This window comes from Botryllus schlosseri, chromosome 14 (genome assembly GCF_051294905.1).
Source record: "Botryllus schlosseri isolate E-star chromosome 14, Bs_hap1, whole genome shotgun sequence".
NCBI classification, from domain to species: Eukaryota; Metazoa; Chordata; class Ascidiacea; order Stolidobranchia; family Styelidae; genus Botryllus; species Botryllus schlosseri.
In genome coordinates, this window is record NC_137249.1 from 8,977,711 (window position 1) to 9,000,141 (window position 22,431).

Here is a 22,431-nt window from a genome sequence, read left to right on the forward strand (position 1 = left end):
AATAAGGCCAAAAATGCACTGTATCCCCTAGCAAAAGGATGAAAATTTGTAGTCTGCCAAAATGAAGTCCAGTCATTGATGTTGTGTTGCAAGCAGGACAAGGTTGCAGATTAGGCCACTTTTTTGCACTTTTAATTTTATATGAAGCTAGAGTCAGAAAACACTATCTGACATAGTCACAATTTTAGATCGGAGGTAAGTCCTTGTTCAAATTGATGTAGAGTTGGATGACTAATTTCATAGTAAAATTACCCCGACTCCCAATCGGATAGTAGTACCAAGAAATGGGTTGTATCGGGACCAGTATTCCGTCAACCAGTGTCGCAATTTGGATCTTACAACTGTATGGAGCAGAGTTGTTCGAGTCTCTGCTCCAGTCGTGATTGTCAGTAATATAAATGACGTTAGAGCACTTTTTAGATGACATAGGCTATCTCCATGTTTGATTCTTGCAAAATACCATAAATGCATCCGTAAAAATAAATTTTGAGTTTGAGTGATATTATACCGATTCGGATACCGCTGAAGTAGCTTGATTCAAAGTAAATAGAAGAAACCTGCTCGAACATGGAACTTCAAGATCATCACAGCCATGCTACACTATAGGGTCAACGATACGTGGCATGCTGAAATGCTCATTATTCATGAACAGGAAACTGACTCGAAACAAGGGCAAACTAATATGCAATCAGAATAACATTTTTTCGAAGATAATGGCCACCAAATAATTTGAGGCAAGTAAACACAATCATGAGTCCAATGAAAGTCTGTTCATAACGCCAAGCAATTATTCAGCATAATCCTGGAATATCCAGTCTTCTGAATAACCCATTCCCATTCGCTCCTTGTATCTTTTTTCTATATATCTATTCTTCTGCTTATTCAATACATTTCTTGCATTTTGATATATTCCCAAGTCAGCATACTTAGTGTGCCAGTTTCTTTTCATTTGCCAAAATTCGTCGATTTTTCCTTTGCAGTTCTCTTCCCATGAGACAGGATACACTCTTTTGCAATGGTTCATGTCTTTTTCCAGGAGTTCAATGATTTTCGTTTCTACCATCTTGTCTCTCCTGAACTGAATCTCAGCCTCGTACACACAGGTGTAATCATCGGTCTTGCACTCCCATATTTCGGGAACCCTATTGAATTTCTCATGATAGTATCGTCGCTTCGATGGTGATCGCAATCCTTCAACAAATTGCTTAAGCTTGAGCGACGGTAGATGAAGAGTATACGCAAAAAATGTGGAGAGATAAGGCGCTGGATTTAGCTTACTCCGCGTTTGAGTTGCGAAGCTGTCCGACACGTTTTCATCACGGTTCTTGTACACTTCACTCGGGTTCGGAATGGGGCCCGTAACGCCCGGAGGTAAGTCGCCTGCCATTGCCAAGAATACCTGCACTAAACTCGCCAGTCGCCACTAATCATACGCGGGACATGAAATTACCAACTTTTAACCTTTTTGCTTGGGTGAAAGGTCAACCAGTTGTGCAAAACAAACCGCCATTGATATCTTTCAAATTGTCATACTCAAAAGCAGTTTGTGTCTTTAGAATATTTTGACATAATTCCAAGATTTTTCTCCCTCATGAAGACTGATGTAAGAAATCCTGCAAAATTTATCTGCTTTGTGCCAAACATCACGAATGTTACCTGTAGTAACCGTGGACGCTTCTAGGTGTGCACTTTGTATATAGTTAAAGATTTTGACAGAATTTCGTTGCTCGAGCACAATAAAATTAAGTATTGTCCTATTTTTTTTTACTATTCAGCGTTCAAATTATGCCTATGCATATCGTTTACGTCTGCATACGCGATTGTAAAGTGAATGACATAATGTGGCGACGATGAATTTTTAGGGTCATGTGGAACACTGAAACCGCCGTCCTTCAAAATCCAACAACTCCTATTCCTAAGAATCCTAACTAGCGGTAGCGAGCGGAAGGGTCTTTACATGAGAATTATCCAACAGCTTATAAATATTGTGCACATATCATTTACGTTATGTTTGATATACTAACAAATTGTAAAATTACGTTTATCTCTGTAGGTCTATGTACGTCTAATCCGTTTGGATCAGTGTCCGTCTATCTTTCGCACGTTAGCAGTATGGCCCCGCCGTTATAACGATGCCGGTAGTTATTGCGTTGTATGATCAGGATATTTCGTAGGCCCTATGTATGATGTGCACTCTTGAAGTCTATGTAGAAGATCAGATTTGACCATGATTTATTTAGAGTGCTGACTGTAAAAGGAATTGCTGACTCTCTGTTCAGTATTCGCGGTGTCTATGCAAGAATTTCAGATTATGATAGGTTATTAAATGTTCAGGGATTGATTGGGCTGGATCTCGTTTCATCATTTTTTTTACAATTTTCTCTATTGCCAGAATAATAATGGTTCAATTTGAATTAATACAAGTACGGTACTATTACGTATTTAGTTCCTCTCCTTCATTTATCCACTAAATGGCCTCTTCAAATTTACATAGTAGGCCCCCCTATATTTGTATGTATAATGTTTTTGTTGACTGGTCATGACAGTGAGGATAGACGTATAGACCCCATTTATTGTGATGCAAAATTTTTGCTTGAATTGTAGAGTAGAATGTGTCACTACTTGGACTAATGTTTTAATTTGATCTGTTATTACAGAAAATCAACCAGATTCAGAGTAGGCATAAATTTTGTTTGCCAGTCTAAACACAAATACAGAGAGGCAAAGAAATCAGGGAGTCGGCCGCAACTTGATTGAAATTAGTAGCCTACTTCTGCTATAGTATTGATAATAGAACGAAATTAGGTTACTGGTTAGGTATAAGAGGAATCGTTCAATAACCCTGTTAGTTGTAAGTAACGATATCCTTTGTCCAATAGGTATTGCCTATGTGGACTGTCCAAAGTTGGTCATAGTCATCAATGCTGATTTCAAAAATAAAATTATGATTGCTCACTATCTTACAGCATTATAAAATGGCTCATCAAGGAGCTGCATTGCAAAGCTATAACAATGAACTGGTCAAATGCATCGAGGATCTCTGCTCGAAAAGAGACGATTTGCATCGTCAGATAGTTCGCGAAGAAGAAGAAAAGAGCAAACTTCAAAGCGATATAAGGGTTTTAACAGAACGGCTCGCAAAAGTGAATGATGGCCTCGCGAAGAAGCTGGCGTCCAGGAATGAGTATGATAAAACAATCGCGGAAACAGAAGCTGCATACATGAAGATTCTGGAAACTTCTCAGACCCTATTAAACTCAGTCAAGGGTAGCCTCGGGCATATTGATGGTGCCAAACATGGCGCTGATTTAACGTTATAGCAATATTCGTTGTTTTTTATTCTTAACCTATTGATATTCATTGCACTTTCAAACGCGTGTCGTTCTGGAATATTTCTCTTTGTGTGTCTTGAATCGGAAAGATATTTTAATTAATAAAAACATTTCTACTCAATGGACAATGGCGGTTCTTAGTTGGTACTGGCACATGCAGCTTTGTGACCTAATACGAATATTGTGATCTAATACCAATGAGTGTGATAAAGACTATGATATGATAACACTTCGATGCTCTAATCCAGTGGTTCCCACCCTTTTATGAAACGTACAAGCTGGTGGCCCGCTTAGTTTTTAAGACTGGCCTCTAAACTCAAATTTGTCAAAATGAGCATAGATTTGTAATAAGCTTGCAACAGGAAACTATGAGAACAGCAATTGGCAGTGGTGTGACAAGACTACATTTTCCTCACAGAGGGGGCCGGGTATTGCTGTTAGCCTATCAAAATAGACAATATTCAAGTAGAAGTTCATTGCGCGAAATCTATCGCAAAATACTATTTTTTCTCGATTTGGTAAATGCAACCTGACCCCTGATGTCCCATTTTTATCAATATATGAGAAGGTCAGTGAGTACTTCTGTGGTAAGTAATCAATAAATTGCCAGTGAACGCGATGTGCGTAATGCCATATCAAGCATTGTATTTTTAATAAATTGAGGATGGGACAATCACATACGTATTGGTCACATTAAATGATTTCACTGATCAGTTTTTGAACGCGTATGACTTCCAATGTTGAATAGACCTTTTACAGGGAAGCATCATAATACATACAATAACCCACGTAACAAGACCGATTAGGGCACCGCGAGTGTATGTATACTCCAAATCAGGTTTGGGAGTAGGTGGCTTGTCAGACTTGAAGCCTCAGGTGATCACATTCTGATCGGTCATCTTCAATGCACTGAATATATATGATCGCTAAATACTGTTGTGTTATGATTAGCTTCCCCGAAGACATCAAATATTTCGGTTGCCAGTGCGGACCGGAAAAATTGCATAGCAAATTGATGTTGATCGCAACATGCCGTCTCCACTCAACGGTTTTATGCGCGATAAGGTTTCCTAGAAGTAGCGATTCCGACCCACAACGTACAAGCCAACTACGCCGAATTGTAATTGTTCTGCCCCCAGGCTATATATGAGCGAATTTCCCTGCAAAGAAAGCTATAAAAATAATTGTCTGTAGAAGATCTTCAGATCTGCAACTTGCTAATTTAGATTCGGTAACGTAGGTGACAGCGCACTGCAACAGCATGCTGAACCGATGTCTGAAGAGCCTATTTTTGTTATATTTCACCCTGGCATGCGTAACAGTCATCATTGATGGATACGCTGTGTGCGGTAAGAGGGCATGCAGACCAACTTCAAATAAACAATTAATTTGTCGTAGATATAAAACAATATAATTGCCGTACTACCATTTGAAGTTTGTTGAATAAACTGGCCTCTGTCTGACTAACTACGCTAGTATAGAAAAACGGTATCAGTGACTCTGATGGATGTTTCCTCAAATGAACTCCTCGCTCGCTCTGCTATATAGCACTAGTTCTTAACCGGCAGGCCGGGATAAGCCTTCGAAAATGGGTCGCGAAAGCATTTCGTGTACGAAGCTATACTGTCTTACCGCTGACACATACGAGAAGGACTTTCAAGCTATGTGCAATATATTTGATATTAAAAGTTATAACGATTCGAAATTATCTGAGTTGGATGTCACAGCAGTCGCATCGCACGTCAATATGCGCTTTTTAGGGCCTGGGATGTCTCATCAATATATCAACGAGTGCCGGTAACGTTTTAATGCAGGCCAGTATTTATCCAGCATATAGTTATAATTAGTGTTTAGTTATGAAACTCGTATATGGTGTCTTACTATAGTTTTATCATAGCGTTCTGCTTTACGTTGTAAAAAAACAACCGAGGTAATTTAAAGAATGGGCAGTTCAAACTTAGTTCATCATTTTGACGTCGTCAATGTGGGCGGCCGAGGCTTCTATTGGTACATGTTACGATCACGGCATAAAAATTTTTGTAAGAACGTAAGAACCGCTCCGATATAATATCATTCACCCATTTTAGTAATAAGAAAGTTTCACTGGAGTATTGTTTTATTTTTTACACTGAGGGGAGTAGCTCGAATTCAAGAGATTTCATGTAGGCTAGGCCTGCAGGCTTGTCACGAACGAATGGCCAAATCCTTTCCAACGGTACGTATAGAATATTCTTTACAGTTATAAACCGTGGGATTGAAATTGACTTTTGTGCCTCAAGCGACGATATGCAATAGGCTAATCTTTAATTATTAAGATTACAATTTCTGAATTGTATCGCGCAGGGAAACCAGAGTATAAAGCTGCGGAAGCAAAAGAGGCTGCTGATGAAATCATAGACGTATTTATGCAACGCCGCAGATCAGATTGGGTTTGGGAAAGCATATCTACGATCACAGCCATCCAAGTTGCCGCACCTGACAAGCTTTTTGGGAGATCCAATACGATACGGACACTTCAAGGGATTGTCAAATATGCATGGGACGAGTAAGGCGACAAATGAGCTAACGCTAAGCATGTGTTGGTAGTTGGTATATATTCATTCCATCGTCTCAATTCTACACTTCAACTTACAGACTGGAGATAATTGATGTCGGAGAAATAATATTTGCTGCTCGATCGCTCTGTTTGGATCCTCGGAGGATAGAGGGTCACGATTTGTTAAGTCACGTGCATGATTCCATGTCTGTCTTTCTTGTCAATGAAAGCCGTGAGTATACCAACCTCATATGTTAGGCTTACCATACGTCCTCTTTTAAGAGGATTTGTCCTCTTTTTTGACTTTTTTGAAAGTGTCCTCGGAGGACGCCCTTTTGTCCTCTTTTTTGAAAATTTAGGTCAGATTTAGAGGAAATCGCGAGTGATATGCCGTAAATTAGCGCAGAAGTGAAGCTCCGGCGGGTATTTTGAGGTGATGACCTTTTTTTCTTTTTTTTTTTAGTCATCCACCTGGCAATGTAGAGAGAAAAACGTTATTTTGAGGTCTGAGCGGAAGTGATGACCTTTTTTTTTTTTTTTTTTAGTCAACCAATCTCACGAAGTGGGAAAAATTTACCGGTTTTTGAGAATTCTTCTCCAGTTTTGCATGTCTGAAATTTCTGAAAAAGTGTCCTCTTTTTACATTTCCAAAATATGGTAAGCCTATCATATGTGCATTATATTCTTTATTCCATTCTTTTTCCGAAGGTGATGTTTGGTTTTGTTCTCTTTGCAGAAGCTCTGGAACCAGATCACATTATCGATTTCTCTCTTATGTTAAGTACTCTGTGCCTCACAAGCTATCCAATTGATCCTCGTCTAGTGAATGGGTTAATGAAATTGCAAAATGAAGACGGAAGTTTTGGGCCGGAGGAACACGCTGCAGGTAGAGATACACAACTCCTATATACATTATATCTGAAATCGTAGCCCAGGTTTAGGTTTCTCGAACCTTTCCATAAATTCCAGTTATAGATATGAGTGGACGTTTGCTTCAATAACCCGATCAGCACGGTTGGATCACCATCCAGCGAATTTACACTAATACTCTTCATAATTGCTGTAAATGAAAAAAATACTTGTATTATCTATCACATTTATATGAGACTTATAAATATTAAATTTACCACATTGTAATTGTCCCACTCTAGTCACTATTAGTACCAATACGGCGAAATCGTCACGAAATACCGGGAGATAAAAACAGTTCGCACTCAGTTCTGAGTTTTCTGGAAAATAGACGATTCACAGGGGCGGAAACGCCAATACAAAACCGTTCTATGCAAGTTACACAGAGAAAAAGATGGTTAGGCAAACAATACAATGAAAATACGTGTGCTCGTCTTGGTATAATTATAATTCAAAAGATTCCTGATTTCCGTAGAAACCCTGAAGATGATGAAATAATGACAAACCAACGAAATAACGGCGTTCGGATTTACAGTTCGACTCTCGTTTTCCTCGCAACGCATACTCATAAGGCCAACGCCGCGTAACGACTAAAACATGGGATGGAGCGGGTTGGATTGGGGGCAGGACCGTAACTGCCGCACGCAAGCTCGAAGAGGGCCCAAAATGATTTCGTAAATTAGCATAAATTATAGAATTTTTCAAAAAAATAATTGAAAAATAAATTCGCGATGCGCGCGATTTACTGTTACCAAATATCTGGGTTATTGGGTACTCCACCCCCCCCCCCAAAAAAAAAAAATAACACAAAATGGGCATGTTTTATACAAATGGGTACTTTGGCTTCAGCCATTACCGCGCCACGACGCACCAAGACATAGATACAGTTTTAGGCCAAGTAACACGCGACTCCAAGAAGTGTGCCAACGATCGGCGGCGAGAAAACCTGGGCCGAAAAGTACTGCCCTTATTCAGACCGAAAACTTCGATATGTATACATAGGTCTAAATGTTTGAGGAAAATTAAATTGCCAGTGACGAAATACCAATTTGAAATCGCGTGCATCGTTTAGTTTTGGTTGATTTCAATATCTTTTGACATAGCCGACAGGAGGTCACGAAACAACATCATGTAATGAAGGGCCTTCAGTTTCCAAGACACTTCATTCAGCTCTACCGGGAAATCTGATTACGTGAGCAAGGAGGATAAAAAATTGATAGCGACATATATGCAATTCCCGATCATATTGACCGATTCAATCATGAAATGTTGAGTCTCAATAAACGGTACAATAAATAGCGGTTATAAGTCGCGGCAAAACGACTAACCTGGTGGGGGTCTGGGGGCGAATTTGTGTGTTATCAACCTATGGGGTGCCCCCCCCCCAGAATTTGTGTGTTATCAACCTATGGGGTGCCAAGACCAACGTTTTTTGGAGAGGGCTGACGAAGTGCTGTTACGGTCCTGATTGGTGGGAGAGGGGCATACAAATATGTCAATTTATATCGTTGTGACAAACAGGTTAGAGACGCCGTCTTGGCGATTTATACCTGTATTGTATGCAATCGGCTTCTTATTATTATTATTATTAATATTGTAAAAGTAGTAGTGGCGCCTATCTCCCATAATCGGCTTCAAGTCGTATTTTTCCCATTTCTGGATTTGGAGATAAGATTTCGTCATGATTTGACTGGTGCGACCCGCAAACGATCAAAATGTTTCAAGCCGGCCCACTACCTAAATGATATAAAGTTACTTAATTTTGGCGCTGTTTGCATTGATGTCATCATAATACACCATTGTAATCGCCGGATATATTCTTGATATGCCTATCATGCTCGCTGTAGGTAAAAAAGATAATGTCTCAACTCGCCGTTACCTATAGCAGATACATCTCGTAAAATTTAACAGATGTTACAATATCTATGCTTCGGCCGGTATTTTGCCTTTCTCGAATGACATCTACTGAATTCAACACGACTGAGGTGGCTCTCGGCGTTAAAAGAATGCGACAGTTTCTAAAAACACAAGTTGCGAAACCTCATCCGAAAAGTCTTCAAGTCTTCATCGGACCGGACGTTATCACCACTACTAATGCTCTAGTAGGCCTCTACAAATCGATGGAACCAGGTGAAGATCCAAATAAAGAATGGAGATGCAGGTGCTTCCAATTTCTTTAAAACAATAAAAGTTATTTACTAAGATAGGCGTTTTGTGGAGCAGCAAGACAGTACCAGTTTATCTAATGAATATTCGGCCTCTATAGGCCAGCATGTATGTCGTATGTTCCGTCAATGTTTTTGCTGTATAGTCTTCGACTATGTTGATGTCTGGAGTGGAAATATTACCTTCTCTTCACTCTATCATATATATTTTGTATTTATAGAGAATCACCAAATTATTTCATCAGTAGGCACATAAAATGTTGGAGAAGCTCTCGAGTAAATAATACACTAGCGTTCCGAAATGCTAAATTAATATTTTAAATGATTATTTGAGAAATTTTGACCTTCTTAAAGTCACGTTCGTTCATTCATAAAATCCTCTTTCGCTAATGCTACAATTCATTATTGCCACAGTCCCAATCATTGTACTATGCAAATTGCAATCTCTATAATTGTACGAATGTGTGGGTAGGCTACTAAACCGTACTATCGTGAAGTCAAGCATGGCCGTGAGGATAGACCAACATGCATTCGGATTGTTTTCGATTTGCGCTCGGCAAGATAACTTAATTTCGAAACATTCATGCACTAATCGAAATGACTTATTGATGTCTTACAATTTAGAGAAGTTATGGATTCCCTGGGCCTAAAGCTTATAGATACAGAAGACGAATATGATTTGCAAGAACGCCTATTAAGGGTAACAGCTACCGATTATTTGGACATGCAGGGTCACGACTACAAATGCCTCGATAGCAAAGGTTCGTATGTTTCCTGTCTGACTTCATATTCTAATTCAAATATATAGCTTGTGATATATATAGGCAACGCATACACGGTCTGCAACACTCACATAATATGGGCACAATCTGAAAATCTCACTCCTATTACTTTAGATCTCGAGCCTATTCCAGATGGTTACAAACCGAACTGCGACTACGACGAACCAGAAACGTGCGGTTTCTCTCCGAGCGAACCTAAATAAATTTTCGGAGCGAGATAATTTTTTATATGCAATGTTTCCTGTATAATATGTGTAGCCCATTGTTGCTATGCGGGCACACATATTGATGTCATAAAGGTTCTGTCATCGCCAATGGTATTCGAGAGCATGCCTTCTTTTCTGTGTTTATGTCGTTGTCTTTGAAATACAATGTTCGTTATGATGCAACAGCGACACGCCACAAATATATAATAAATATCAATATCATGGTACGATCATCTGCTTTGGAAAAGGTTGTTCCATTATGTCCGATGTAGTTGACAGTAAGTCTACGACAATTTCAGATAGCATTAAAATTAGGAAATGACCGGAACAAACCACACTCGACACCCTAAAATCTAAGTTCTTAACCATGCCGATTCCGAATCATGATAGTCAGAGTAACGATAGGCCTCCTAACTGGGCGCGTGAATAATATACATGAATTTACTAATAAATATGCGGATCTTCTCCGAAGATTATGTCACCTAATTGGTCTCTCATAATAGCACGCAACACTTCAGCGTGTGGGTTAAAGTCAGGGTTAAGGTTAATTTGTTTAGAGTTCAGAATATGGTAAATTTATCAGTTGTGGTTAATTTTGGAGTTGAATCCGAGGGTAGCTGGATCTGGTTTTTGCTCTTTATCTGGGCTTAGCGATCCAACTGTAGGCACAGCATTTCAGAGGCCCGGAGAAAACGTAATCCGGGCTCCAAAGGTCAGCACCAAAGACAGATAGTGAATAGCGTGGAAGCTGGAGTGAATGAAGAGTAGCACTCTAGAAATATAAGTCTCACACGGAAAGAAAATGAGCAATGCCTTGTGATACACAAAGGCCCATACAAATGATACGGGTCTCTGTTGTTGTCTTAAAAATAATAATATTATCATAATTTCTTCCAATTTTAATCCGCAATTTGCGCTATTTCATGACAAATCTGCGTTCTGTCACCAACCTCGAGTGGGAACATTGACTTAATTGCCTACAAAGATCTTATCACTTCATATACAAGTATATATGGTGTAGTGTGATCAGTGCATGACAGAATTAATTTCACCAGGAAACCTGTAAACAGATATATATCAGTTGTCTCGGAGTTTCGTAAACAAGATTGCAGACCACGGCAAATTGATGATACAAAAGTGTTGTTCCAACAATCGTCGTTCTAGTCAGCAAGCATACACTCCGCAAAAACACACCTCATTACCACTGAATTACATAGCGTATATAGGTTTTGTGTTTATGCTATAACAACCATTTTCTCGTTAAAACACGAAATCTGCATATCATCAGCATTACTGTACTTCAATAGCATACGTTTTAAAAACTTGCCTGTGGGCCTGAAAGGAAGAATTATATAGTGAAATGAAAGAAGTGTAAGCCTAAATGTGGGACGAACGATATGCAATGGGTGTAGACCAGTGGTTCCCAACCTTTTTGTCTCCATTCCCCACTTCAGAATTATTCCGAGCCTTCATTCCCCACCAGGACCGTAACAGCTCTTTGTCAGCCCCGCCAAAAAAAAAACGTTGGTCTTGAGCCCCCAGAACCACCTCAGCCCTGCTAAGCCTGTCCGCTTTTCCTGCAAATTAGCAGCTACATTGGGTCTATTGTTTAGCGCGTCGCCTTACTTCGCCTTCGCCTTATATAATTCGTGTTTGAATCGACCAATATGATCGGGAATTGCATATATTTTGCTATTGCTATTTTGCTATATTTTGCTCTCTTTGCTCACCTAATCAGATTTACCTGTAGAGCTAAGTGAGGTGTTTTGGAAAAGGTAGGACCCCTAAATAAGAATTAAACATCTTCGGGTGGACCCGTTGGTATATATAGACTTCGTTTCATTACGCCCTTTCGTGATCTCCTATATCTACTATGTCAAAAGATATGGAAATTGCCAAAACTAAAAGGCACACACGATTTCAAATCGGTCTTTACTGGCAAATAATTTTTCCCTGCGGGATGGCATTTGTCCTGTGCAGTTTATATCGCCAGGTTCATATTCTGTGCGTTCATTCGGTGTCAGCCATTTAGCCAACATAGGCTTATATATGTATATTGTACATATATATCGAAATTTTGGGTCACCACAGGGGCATTCCTTATCGGCTAAGGTCTTCTCGCTGCTGATCGTTCTGGCACATTTCTCGGAGTTGCATATTACATGACCTATAACTTCATATATGGCTTGGTGCGTCGTGGCGCAGTAATGGCCGACGCCAAAGTCCCATTTCTATAAATTCTACGTCTTTTCGTGGGGAAGGGTACCCAATAATCAGATATTCGGCAATATTAAATCGTACCCCCCAAAAAATACTTTAATTTATGTTAATTCACGAAATAATTTTTGGCCCCTTTGAACTCGCCCCCCCCCCCCCCCGTCCCTATTGGGGGGTTTGGGGTGCGGCAGTTACGGCCCCGTTCCCCACTACACCAGCACTTTTGTCATCACAGAGCAGCTATTTGCTGGTTTGACAACAAAAGACACACAACCATACCAGTACGCAAGAAAATCGCCTATAACTGCAACATAAAACGTATTGTGAACCGATACCAGTAACGCTCAAAATTTCGCGAAAGCGTCAAACTAGTCGTGCCGGATGCGTTCGTGACGACATCATTGGCCATCCAGAGTTAAAATGAGGTTTTGTGAACAACACACAATATAATTTTCGATACATACATTCCAGAGCAGTTAACTGGTAACGATAATTGCGGATGTGTCTCCGTGAATATGTAGACTGTCCTGTATATAATTTTGAACAAATGCGTCAATTCCCCACCTAAAACCATTGAATTCCCCACCAGTGGGGAATTCCCCACCATTTGGGAACCACTGGTGTAGACCAAGGGTGACAAACTCAACTCGGGTCGCGGGCCGGATTCAAAAGTTTTGTTCGCTCGCGGGCCGGACCATGTCAAATGATCCAAAATGTGACCTCCGAATGATCGACCGAAAAGATCATCGCTCCATCAAATATGCCGGACCTGATGTGTGGAACAGTATCCCGCCGGCCATCCGACAGTCGACGAGCAAGTCCACATTCAAGTCGAAATACAAGCAATTACTACTAAATAAATACAGTCCATCCTCAAGATTACCGGACCACGACTGACCTATCGATCTCGCTTCCCATGACATGCCGCCCTATTTCTTGTCGCATTCTTCTTCTACACTATCTTCTTTACTTTCATTCAGTGTGCATGCCTCCTCTTTACATCGCCTAGGCCAAGGTGGGTGTCAGATTCCATAGACTAGGCCTACTCCTTGTCGCTTCGACATCTTCCTGTCTTTTCATTGTATCGCATTTTTGTGGTGTATTGAACTGATAAAATTGCTAATAAACCAATGATGATGATGAATCCATACCGTAGTTTTTCACTGGAATGCTTTATTAACAACCGTATTATATATTAAATCACGGATCATAAGGGCTCTATTCAAGCAGCATCGTTATTCGCAAACAATGGAATTGACAAAATGCGATTACTGGCCGATTGAATACACTAATAAACCACTAAAACAGTGATATGACGATAAGTTGGACGATTTAAGTTGGAATAATGTAATGATCTCCTTACTTTAATCGTGATGCGTCGTTGGCCTTGCGTATTCGTGGTGTGGAATATAAGAGATTGCAGACGAGGGCGCTATAATTTCGTTCACCATTTTTATATCACCAATTCACCATTCGATTTCTCTGGAGAACGGGGCTGGGGGCTTTTGGGTCAGAGTAATATAAGCAACAGTGCGAGCAGCGATATATCTGAATTCTATTTTTCGTGTAGCTATTCTCCATCTATGTTACATATGCAACGGTTTCGAACTGTCGTTTCCGACTCCCAGAACACTCTGAACACAATGTGCTGTTTTTTGCCTGCCGATAATGTATTGTCAATGTCACCACCTTGTTCCTGATGGTTACTTGACTGAGAACTCAACACTGTCGACAGATCGTTATAATGTGGTCGATGAACATGTTCGACATTTACTGCTATTAGAAATGTAGGCATATACTGTATAATAGGCTACATCGCAATAATTTTTCAGTTTATTCGGAATGAACTCGCGGGCCGTATGTTTGACACCCCTGGTGCAGTCCTTTTAGACAATTCAGCAATCGTGTCAAGTAAATTTGGACGGACGTTTCCAATTTTCTTTGTAATCTTAAACCCTCAGAAGCTTGCCATCATTTTAATGTGAAATGTAGGGCCTGTATCGTGCTATATTAGCTATGCAAGTTACAATGCTACATATATCATTTTAAATTCATTGGGTCTTGATTAGAACTTTTTCAGGGTATTCTTAAAACACTAAAAAGCGAAAATGTACCATAAAACCCCGAAACGGCGAAATGAGTGAAGAATTCCGATTCCTAAAGTGCTGAAATAGCCTACAGCAGTGGTTCTCAACCGGGGGTCCGCAAAACATTTTTAGGGGTCACAAAACCTCCGAATTTGTAAAATGTTGGTTAATAACCTGATTTGCATTTTTTTAGTGAAAGCACGAGGTAGTTTCGCTTCATAATTGCTAAAATTCCAGGATTCACATAAACAGAACGGCCTTTTGAGATGAAATATTCTATTGTGCAAACTCATCTTAGTAGTCAAATAACCAAAAGCCTATTGATGCAAACATATTGCTGTTTTGAGAAGCTTTGTGCGGGATTTGGAAAAAAATTGTTTGCAAAAATCTATTTTCTTCTGTGATGTAGCCCAGTGCTCTTCAACCAGGGTTTTCGTACACCCCATGGTGTACCATAATTTTTAAGGGGTGTACCACTCGGATGGGTGTACAGGGGTGCACCAGATCTGCATTATAATGAACCGATGAGACGATGACTATATAGCTATCACAATAAATACGACAGTTTATGCTTCAGAACAGGTTTACTGGATGTGAAATATCGTACAATGTGATGTCATAAGCAAATGTTTCTCATCATTCAACCTTTGGTAATGGACTTATTAGTTCCTTTTGGAGTAGAACAGGGTGGAGTTAGCATGTGTTCAGCTTGCGATATCTGTCTAATGATTCTCGAGGAAACCACCGCTATAGTTCAGACATTTTGAATTGGTGCTTCCAGCGGCAAGCTTATAAATAGCGTAGAATACATGATTGCGCAGCCAGGGGGTCGGGTTTGCGAACCACTGCCTTAGATGGTGGTCTAGTAACCTCGAGCCCTGATTCGTATTTAGCATTTCCTATACGTTGCAGCTTTGCTCAAATGTTCGTCCTTATTTCGGTTAGGCCAGGGGTGCTCAACCTCCAGACGTACGGCCACATTCAGCTGTAAAACCATAATTTAGTGACCGTCTACACCAGGCGTGGGCAAACTACGGCCCGCGGGCCACATGCGACCCGCGACACTGTTCTGTGCGGCCCGCCAGAGTCTAAAGAAACTTCTTTAAAATATTGATAAAATGTGTACTAAAAATCGAATTAATGCCGGGAAGGGATTAAACATTTTCTTAGTATATTTCACCATGATAATTCTAAGGCAGTGGTTCTCAAACTGGGCGTCGCGAAGCTGAACGCAACTAAAAAAAATCATATCCAATTAATAATTGTATTGCTCTGTATTTATTCTGAATTTCATATGTAAAAAATCTCTCATTCATAGTCGTAACCTTCCATGCCGTCCAACTATCCGTCAGGTTTGCTAGCATCCTGGTTGCGTTTTGTGATATGACGATAAGAGGGAGGGGCGAAATCTTTCATCATCATAAGTTGAGCGTGTCTTAAAAAGTTTGAGTACCACTGTTCTAAGGTAATTACTTCCTATATTATTATTTTTTTGATTTCTGGCGCGACAGCCCAATCTCAAGGCCCACGAAGTTTGAAAGGTTTCAACTGCTAAACACCACAGAAATCCTAAACGAGATTGACATAATTCGGATCACAAGTGTGATACCAGATTGGCCTTTCCAGTTTTAATTATTTTAGTGATGTGCTTGCAAAAAAAACGATTCATGCGTGTCTTATGTAGATTCGTTATCTCTATATGCGTAGAATTAGGGTATTTATATTTTATCTTCACATAGTAGAAGAGCGTTTCAAGCTAACGTGGTTATGATGCTGTCAGCATTGTGTGTCCATTGGACACTGTCCAAAAACTGAACCAAAAGCGGAATTAGTAAATCTATGAACAGACCAATATTGCGTTTTGCTTTATAATTCCAATTTTATATAGTGCGGCCCGCGAATGGATTCAGATGTTGAATGCGGCCCGCGAGCTCAAATGTTTGCCCATCCCTGGTCTATACATGTCTAAATTTGTTGCTGGTTCGAGCCTCGGCTTTGGCATGTTTCTGTGTGTCGGAGGTTTATCTGGGCTCCTTATCGCCGACCCCCTGTTAACGTAGCGTCTTGAAAAGCCTTCCCAGCCTTTTTCGTCTCGTGGAACCCATGGCCGATATTTAAGCCAAAATTCCCCTCTAAGAAAAAGTTGCCCGGTGACTTAAATAGGTGCTTTTTAACGCACAACCATTTGTTGACTGAGCATTGAGCAACATATGCCCAAACATATTCAGATATGCAAGCCCAGCAATGCGGACCGCAATATATATTGCGTATACGCGTTGGTAAAGTATCGCGGGCTACTTCCATATCAATTATTTAACACTATATGTTTATTGTTATTTAGAAAGTTACTAAATCAAAAGAAATTAGGTCATCACTTCCGTAGTGGTAACATTGCTCTAAATTTGGCCTGTTTTTTTGCCGTTTACCCAGGTAGCACGCCTACTTGGGTACCACAAGGTATCAAGGTGAGATGAATTGTGGTAACCAGCTGGTGAAACCAATCGGGAACCGTACATTTTTGGCCCCATATTACAGAGGTATTTTCTGGGGAACCATGTGGGTAACCCACCAAGCTGATAGCGAAGACAATATTACGACCCCGGTCCTTGTGGCAGTAGCAATGACTATGTAAGTGGGCCGTGAATGCGATGTAGACATGTGCTAAGGCGATGTTAGGTAAACCCTACACGTTAGTTAACTTTAACATTGTATACTGTACAGTACATACCTGCTACCAACACTCATTCAGACCAAACAATATATACGGTAATCTGAGTATATAATAACCTTTACGGTGGGTGAGTGAGGCCATCATCACTGTTTAAGTGTAATCGTTGGGTTATATTTTCAACTGAACAAGACACACACAATGTACAATGCGATAAGATACAAAGCGATGTCATGAACAGATAGGAGGATGCCGACCGACGCGCAGTTGCCGTCTTTTAGACTGACATCTACCTCGGCTTAGAGTGCCCGCCGTCACAGTTACTCTCGATGTTGATCATTTTCGAGGCCACGGCCCTTGCTAGCGATTTCCATAACTTGTGAGTGCATTCTTTCGTCGAGTCATTCTCGGGTCTCATGTCGGAAGAAGAGGAGCCCGGACAAACCTCCAACGGGAGTCGAACCGAGGCCGCCCGATTCTTAGGCGCTTATCGTCACCAGTACCCGAATTCAATTCCTATGGTGGTGGAATTCAATTTGGAAATATCCCAGCGACTAGCATCGCAAATGAATAAATCGGAAACCGATTATAATATGACTTAACTATATAGATGAACAAACCTTGCTGAAGGAAAATATAATAGAAGCATCTATTTCGGAAAACTACTCGGTCACATGTGGGAGCCGTATGAAAAGTCGACCATTCTTCATTGACGAAAATAACAAGTTCCATTTATTTGATCACACAAATTTTACGAGTAAACTTAATCCTGAGTTAAAAATAATAGATACAGATGAGGGATAAAGGTAATGGGATCTACGCAAGAAAATTATACCGCACGCTGTGAGGAATTGAGTACTCTAGCAACGGAAATTTAAGTTCACTTCAGTGTGACAAACAGTCAATTTTATGGTAGGGGTTTTAATGTTCGAGGTTCGAGCAACCAACAGGGATAGCATAATAGCTAGAAAACTTTACTACATAGCCTACGGAACCACCTTTTATTATTCGATGAAATAAACCAAATAACATTGAGGGAAAATAAGGTTGGTTCCTGTGTGGGTGATATATGGGAAATCTGAGCTCGTCTATAAGTGGATTTCTCATGTTTCTAGATTATTTGACATCAAAAACTCGAGAAGTAAAACTCCCCCGAGTTCAAATTGATAGGTTCAATTAGAAGAGACTTATTGCAATCTACCTGGGATTGGTATGGTATAACCACGCATCTTTATGGATGGAAATCCCGCTTGGTTTCGATGTGGGTTACATGTTACTAACCCATTCCGATCATCCATCCCACCTAACCACTTAAATTCCACCTGGATACCAAGTGGGTGTGCTAGCTGGGTAGGTAGCTCCGACTACAAATAAATCACCAAGTTCGCTTTTGCGATGGCCTTCAGTTGAATCGATGACTTCGAATGTTTTTCACGTTAGCTCAGATGTTGGCTTAAATAGATGAAAATGTTCCCAAGCGCCCTTGTGCTGCATTCGGCATGACTTTTCCCTGCTTAGTGGCAATTTGGTCGAGAAGCTGTTGCGGGCCAAACGAAATCGTCTCGCGAGCCTCACGTTTTCAGGGGGTGGAATTTCTACGGAAAGGAAAGATTTTATGAAGCATTTAAAAATATATATCTAGCTAAGAATCTACCAAAAAACATACAATCGTAAAGAACTAGTTTCATACTTTACATTTCTGCCATAAAAGTCGAAAAATCTTGAGAACCCAGAGCCTCTTGCGTTACTACCCTGAAGCCAGATTTCCCCCTAAAAATCCAAAAATCACACTTTCTCACATTTATACGCGCGATTTTGGTATAGATATATTATATATTGTAAGCCTGCTGGGATGTTTTGCTTTTACAATAAGAAAATTTACGCAAAGCATCTCAAGAAATTAGTGAAGGCACAGAACACCGCAAGGGCTATCAGCGGCGTCAAGTTCCCATCAGTAGCAAATTTCCTATGAGTATATTTGTCGTCCATGGGCCATGGCGACTCCCCGCTGGAATGCGGACGTATTGTTAGGTAATCGAAATGCGGCTTTCTGCGTTATTGGTGTATTGTATGGTCATGGGTGTACGAGTTTTGAGAATATGTTAAAAGGGTGTACCACGACGAAAAAGGTTAAAGAGCTCTGATGTAGCCTACACAACTTCAAGATAAGCTGCTGGGTAAAAATTACTATAGGCTGGACGTTATGTATTCATTAAAAAACCCGTTTCTCAATTTTGATGATATGTTATTGTGATCATACCCAAAGGTGTCATTGTTATCATTACATTCGCCACAACATTTTGGTGGAAATCGATTTTCGTCACTCGTTTATGTCAAATCGACGGCTGGGATTTTCTAGATACGGCCGCATATCAAGGAATGCAGCTATACATAATTCCCTGTGAAATGAAAGTCTTTCCAATGATTTCTACATGAATGATATGATGTTATTTCCAAGAAAACTCGTTTGGTTGCTATATTTATCATTTGCCTACAGTCAGCAGTAGGCTATATGTCCAAGATAGATGAAGGTTGCACGATAGCTGAGTTACCTGGAACCGAAACCTGGGGCGCGGGAGCGTGTGACCTTCTAAAGGGCGTCTGCTAAGTAAAAAAATTGAGAACTACTGACCTATACAGGGTTGGCATGATTACATGCAAAATAAGATCAGTCGCGAATAAATCCAAATCTTTGCTTGAAATCCAGATTTCAAATCCAACATTATTCTTATCAAAAATACATTTAAAATATCTTTGCCATAGATATAGTACTTTCAACATTGAAATTCGTTATCTAGATCCTAAATATGAAGAATGAAGATATTTCAATATGAGCAGTTTCGAAGTGCGCAATAAGGTCAGTCGCGTGTAGAATATGGTCTGGTCAGTCCGCGCATAAGTCCAAATAGGTTTTTCAAGTCTATGTTCGAAATCCAATTTTTTCTTTTCTTGTGAAAAATCAAATGTTCAACATAAAGACTCCTTATCTTGATACTTATCTTGATGCTTCAATATGAGCACTGAGCAGTTTCGATGTGCACAACAATAAGGTCAGTCGCTACAAGCAGAATAATATGGTCAGCCACATACAAAATAAGGTCAATTGAGTATATTCATATTGAAATAAACCCGAATATTTTCGGCTGACCCTCGTCAGGGGTAATCGTCAGCAACTAGTAGAGAATTGGAAAGAACAAAAGGTCAGTCCACGCATAAATCCGAATTTGTACTTCAGCCCAAAGCTTCAAACCCAACTTTTTTCTTATGTGACTGCATGATGACCTTATTTTGCATGCGACTGACCTTACCAACTGACCGGAGTTCAAGACGAACATATCCGAGCGATATCATAATGGGTTTGGCAGATCGGAGGCTTCTTACAGGGCAGCGGAACATGAGCATTTAATGCAGAAAAAGAAAATGTGTTTGGTGAGGTTCATTCACTGTTAATACCAGTCACGTAGTCAGTGCTCGATATTACTGTAACACTATAGATTATTAGCATACGGATTGATACGCAACTCCCGTCGTTATGCTAGGGTATAAACACTAAAACAGTTTCTAATATTGCTGAGCATTGAGCAATTTAAGAGCAGCATAGGGGAGACCGGGGACAATTGTAACACTTTTCGTATTTTCCAACATTACGTGTTTTTCTCGTGGAAATTTCACTTCCAAAGTTTTATATAAAGAAGCCAACAACTCGATAGTTGATATGAAAACTAAATTGGAACTCAATCAACAATCAATCATGGAAATTTTGGTTCGCAAAAATCGCTGCTCAAATGTTACAATCGCCCCCGTACCCAGGGGCAATTGTACCACCCTTGCGGGGCAATTGTAACAGTGTTATTTAAAACTAAACACCAATTAAATGAACAACGAAAACGGAAGCACAAATTGTAATATTGCATGAAACTAAAGGAAGAGACGTTTGAACGCTTCCAGGCTACGCCCCATCGCATTTATGGCATCTGAATGCAATATCACCCTTCGTGTCTTGTTCAAGCTTAAAGTGTACAAGAGACACATTCATTCCATCATCTCCCTACACATATTCGGCCTCTTCTACCAAGGTTCTGTTGTTCAGCGGGCATAATGGGTTGGTCATTCGGTCACCTACGAAGGTGCGAAACCGACCTGGCCAAAAAATCTTGGTTGAATGGGTCGATGATAGTATAGTAAAACGAGGACGCAACATTGTGTGGCGTCAAAGCTATAATGACATTTATCTGTGCTGTAGAAAATTTACATAAATTGTTCACATCAAATATCAAAATGTAAGTGGGCCATGATCAAAGTCAGAGGACGAGAATTAAGCCATGACTATTGAAGTTCGACACACCAAAAGTCGATCAACATGAGAAAGGATGGTTGAATCACGAAAATAACCGAACCGCCAGATTCACATCACCACTATTGTATGGCCGTTTCGACAGATGATCATGTTAGAATTGGTATCGCAAGGCAGTATCTGTTCTGGTGAACTTCTGGCTGTTGCAAAATTATTCTGCAGTAGATGAATGGTAATACCAACATATGAGCAAAGACATTCAGAATTGATAACATGTTGTAACGGGGCAAAAGTAACAGAGTGTTACGATTGCCCCTGACACGCTCGATCATGATTAGTGTCTCAGCATGGTACCTTCCCGGCGATGCAAGTCCTATTCTTTCCATCACCACGGTAGACTATAGTAACATTGTTCCGGCTACACATATTACGTTGTAACTACTTGAGGTACTATTCGTCTAGACAAATTATTCCAGACCAGAAAAACTTTACTCAAGGGTCAAAAATTTCGTTTTTTGCAAATTATTCCGGGGTTTCGCATCATAGCTCAACGTAACTCCAGGTATAATAGGAGAGATAACTACTGCATGCGCACTTAAAATATCAAGCTGATTTCTCCATCCTACTAGCGGTGAGGTCGATTGTTACATTTGCCCCTAGTTACATTTGTCCCCGGTCTCCCCTAGTCAATAGTGTTGTACTATAGAAATTGAACATGGAACGGCAACGACCGATTTTGCAGCTTCATTCCGCTTCGCCGAGGCTGGACTGGGGAATTGTTTTTCGTAAGCGACTGTAGGATTTCTGGCAATCCAAAAGCTATCTTCCCGAGCGCAGAAATGATTGAATCTGGTCTTGATCGAAAGCTACTGCTGTTGCACTGATTTCGTAAATATAAATTAAAATAATGATCAGGCACTGATCCACCTACAATCCGTCCTCCAAGTCTGAAATATCGGCATTGTTCGAACAATTGGAGAGTCGCAACGGGTCATTGTTAGGGCCATTGTGTTGCGGTTACCCGATTGGTCTGAACATTTGTGTGGCTGTGATTGTTCAGAACAATGCTGATTTTCAGACTTTGAGGTGTATTTCGAGGTGGTTCCATTGCCCTGATCAAATTTTAATGTATATTTTCGGAATCAGTGCGACAGTAACTTTCAAATAAGATCAACTTTATTTAATTTGAGCACTCGGGTCGCCAGCTATGGGATTAGCAATTACGTTGCGTTCAG

General features: G+C 40.2%; 3 protein-coding genes across 3 annotated transcripts; 2 read left to right on the forward strand and 1 right to left on the reverse strand.

Annotated features, from left to right (window-relative positions):
- Window positions 1-622: 622 nt before the first annotated feature.
- Window positions 623-1,528, reverse strand: LOC145455857 (NADH dehydrogenase [ubiquinone] 1 beta subcomplex subunit 10-like). The gene has a single exon (XM_080333876.1). The coding sequence runs from the start codon at window positions 1,385-1,387 to the stop codon at window positions 788-790; it is 600 nt and encodes a 199-aa protein (XP_080190002.1). The 5' UTR covers window positions 1,388-1,528; the 3' UTR covers window positions 623-787.
- A 401-nt stretch (window positions 1,529-1,929) lies between these two features.
- On the forward strand, window positions 1,930-3,453 carry LOC145455858 (microtubule nucleation factor SSNA1-like). The gene has a single exon (XM_080333877.1). It carries the CDS (start codon window positions 2,976-2,978, stop codon window positions 3,318-3,320), a length of 345 nt encoding a protein of 114 aa, XP_080190003.1. The 5' UTR covers window positions 1,930-2,975; the 3' UTR covers window positions 3,321-3,453.
- Window positions 3,454-4,522: 1,069 nt separating this feature from the next.
- Window positions 4,523-10,157, forward strand: LOC145455853 (uncharacterized). The gene is made up of 7 exons (XM_080333872.1): window positions 4,523-4,681; window positions 5,676-5,877; window positions 5,967-6,100; window positions 6,605-6,754; window positions 8,689-8,938; window positions 9,567-9,703; window positions 9,839-10,157. Exons 1-7 carry the CDS (start codon window positions 4,594-4,596, stop codon window positions 9,925-9,927), a joined length of 1,050 nt encoding a protein of 349 aa, XP_080189998.1. The 5' UTR covers window positions 4,523-4,593; the 3' UTR covers window positions 9,928-10,157.
- The last annotated feature ends 12,274 nt before the right edge of the window (window positions 10,158-22,431 follow it).

Bases quoted from the DNA above. Each gene is read 5' to 3' on its own strand.
- LOC145455853 (XM_080333872.1), top strand. From the start codon at position 4,594: ATGCTGAACCGATGTCTGAAGAGCCTATTTTTGTTATATTTCACCCTG. The intron at 5,878-5,966 runs GTAAGGCGACAA...TTCAACTTACAG, and splicing joins GTCAAATATGCATGGGACGA to ACTGGAGATAATTGATGTCG. The intron at 6,101-6,604 runs GTGAGTATACCA...TTCTCTTTGCAG, and splicing joins CTTTCTTGTCAATGAAAGCC to AAGCTCTGGAACCAGATCAC.
- LOC145455857 (XM_080333876.1), bottom strand. From the start codon at position 1,387: ATGGCAGGCGACTTACCTCCGGGCGTTACGGGCCCCATTCCGAACCCG.
- LOC145455858 (XM_080333877.1), top strand. From the start codon at position 2,976: ATGGCTCATCAAGGAGCTGCATTGCAAAGCTATAACAATGAACTGGTC.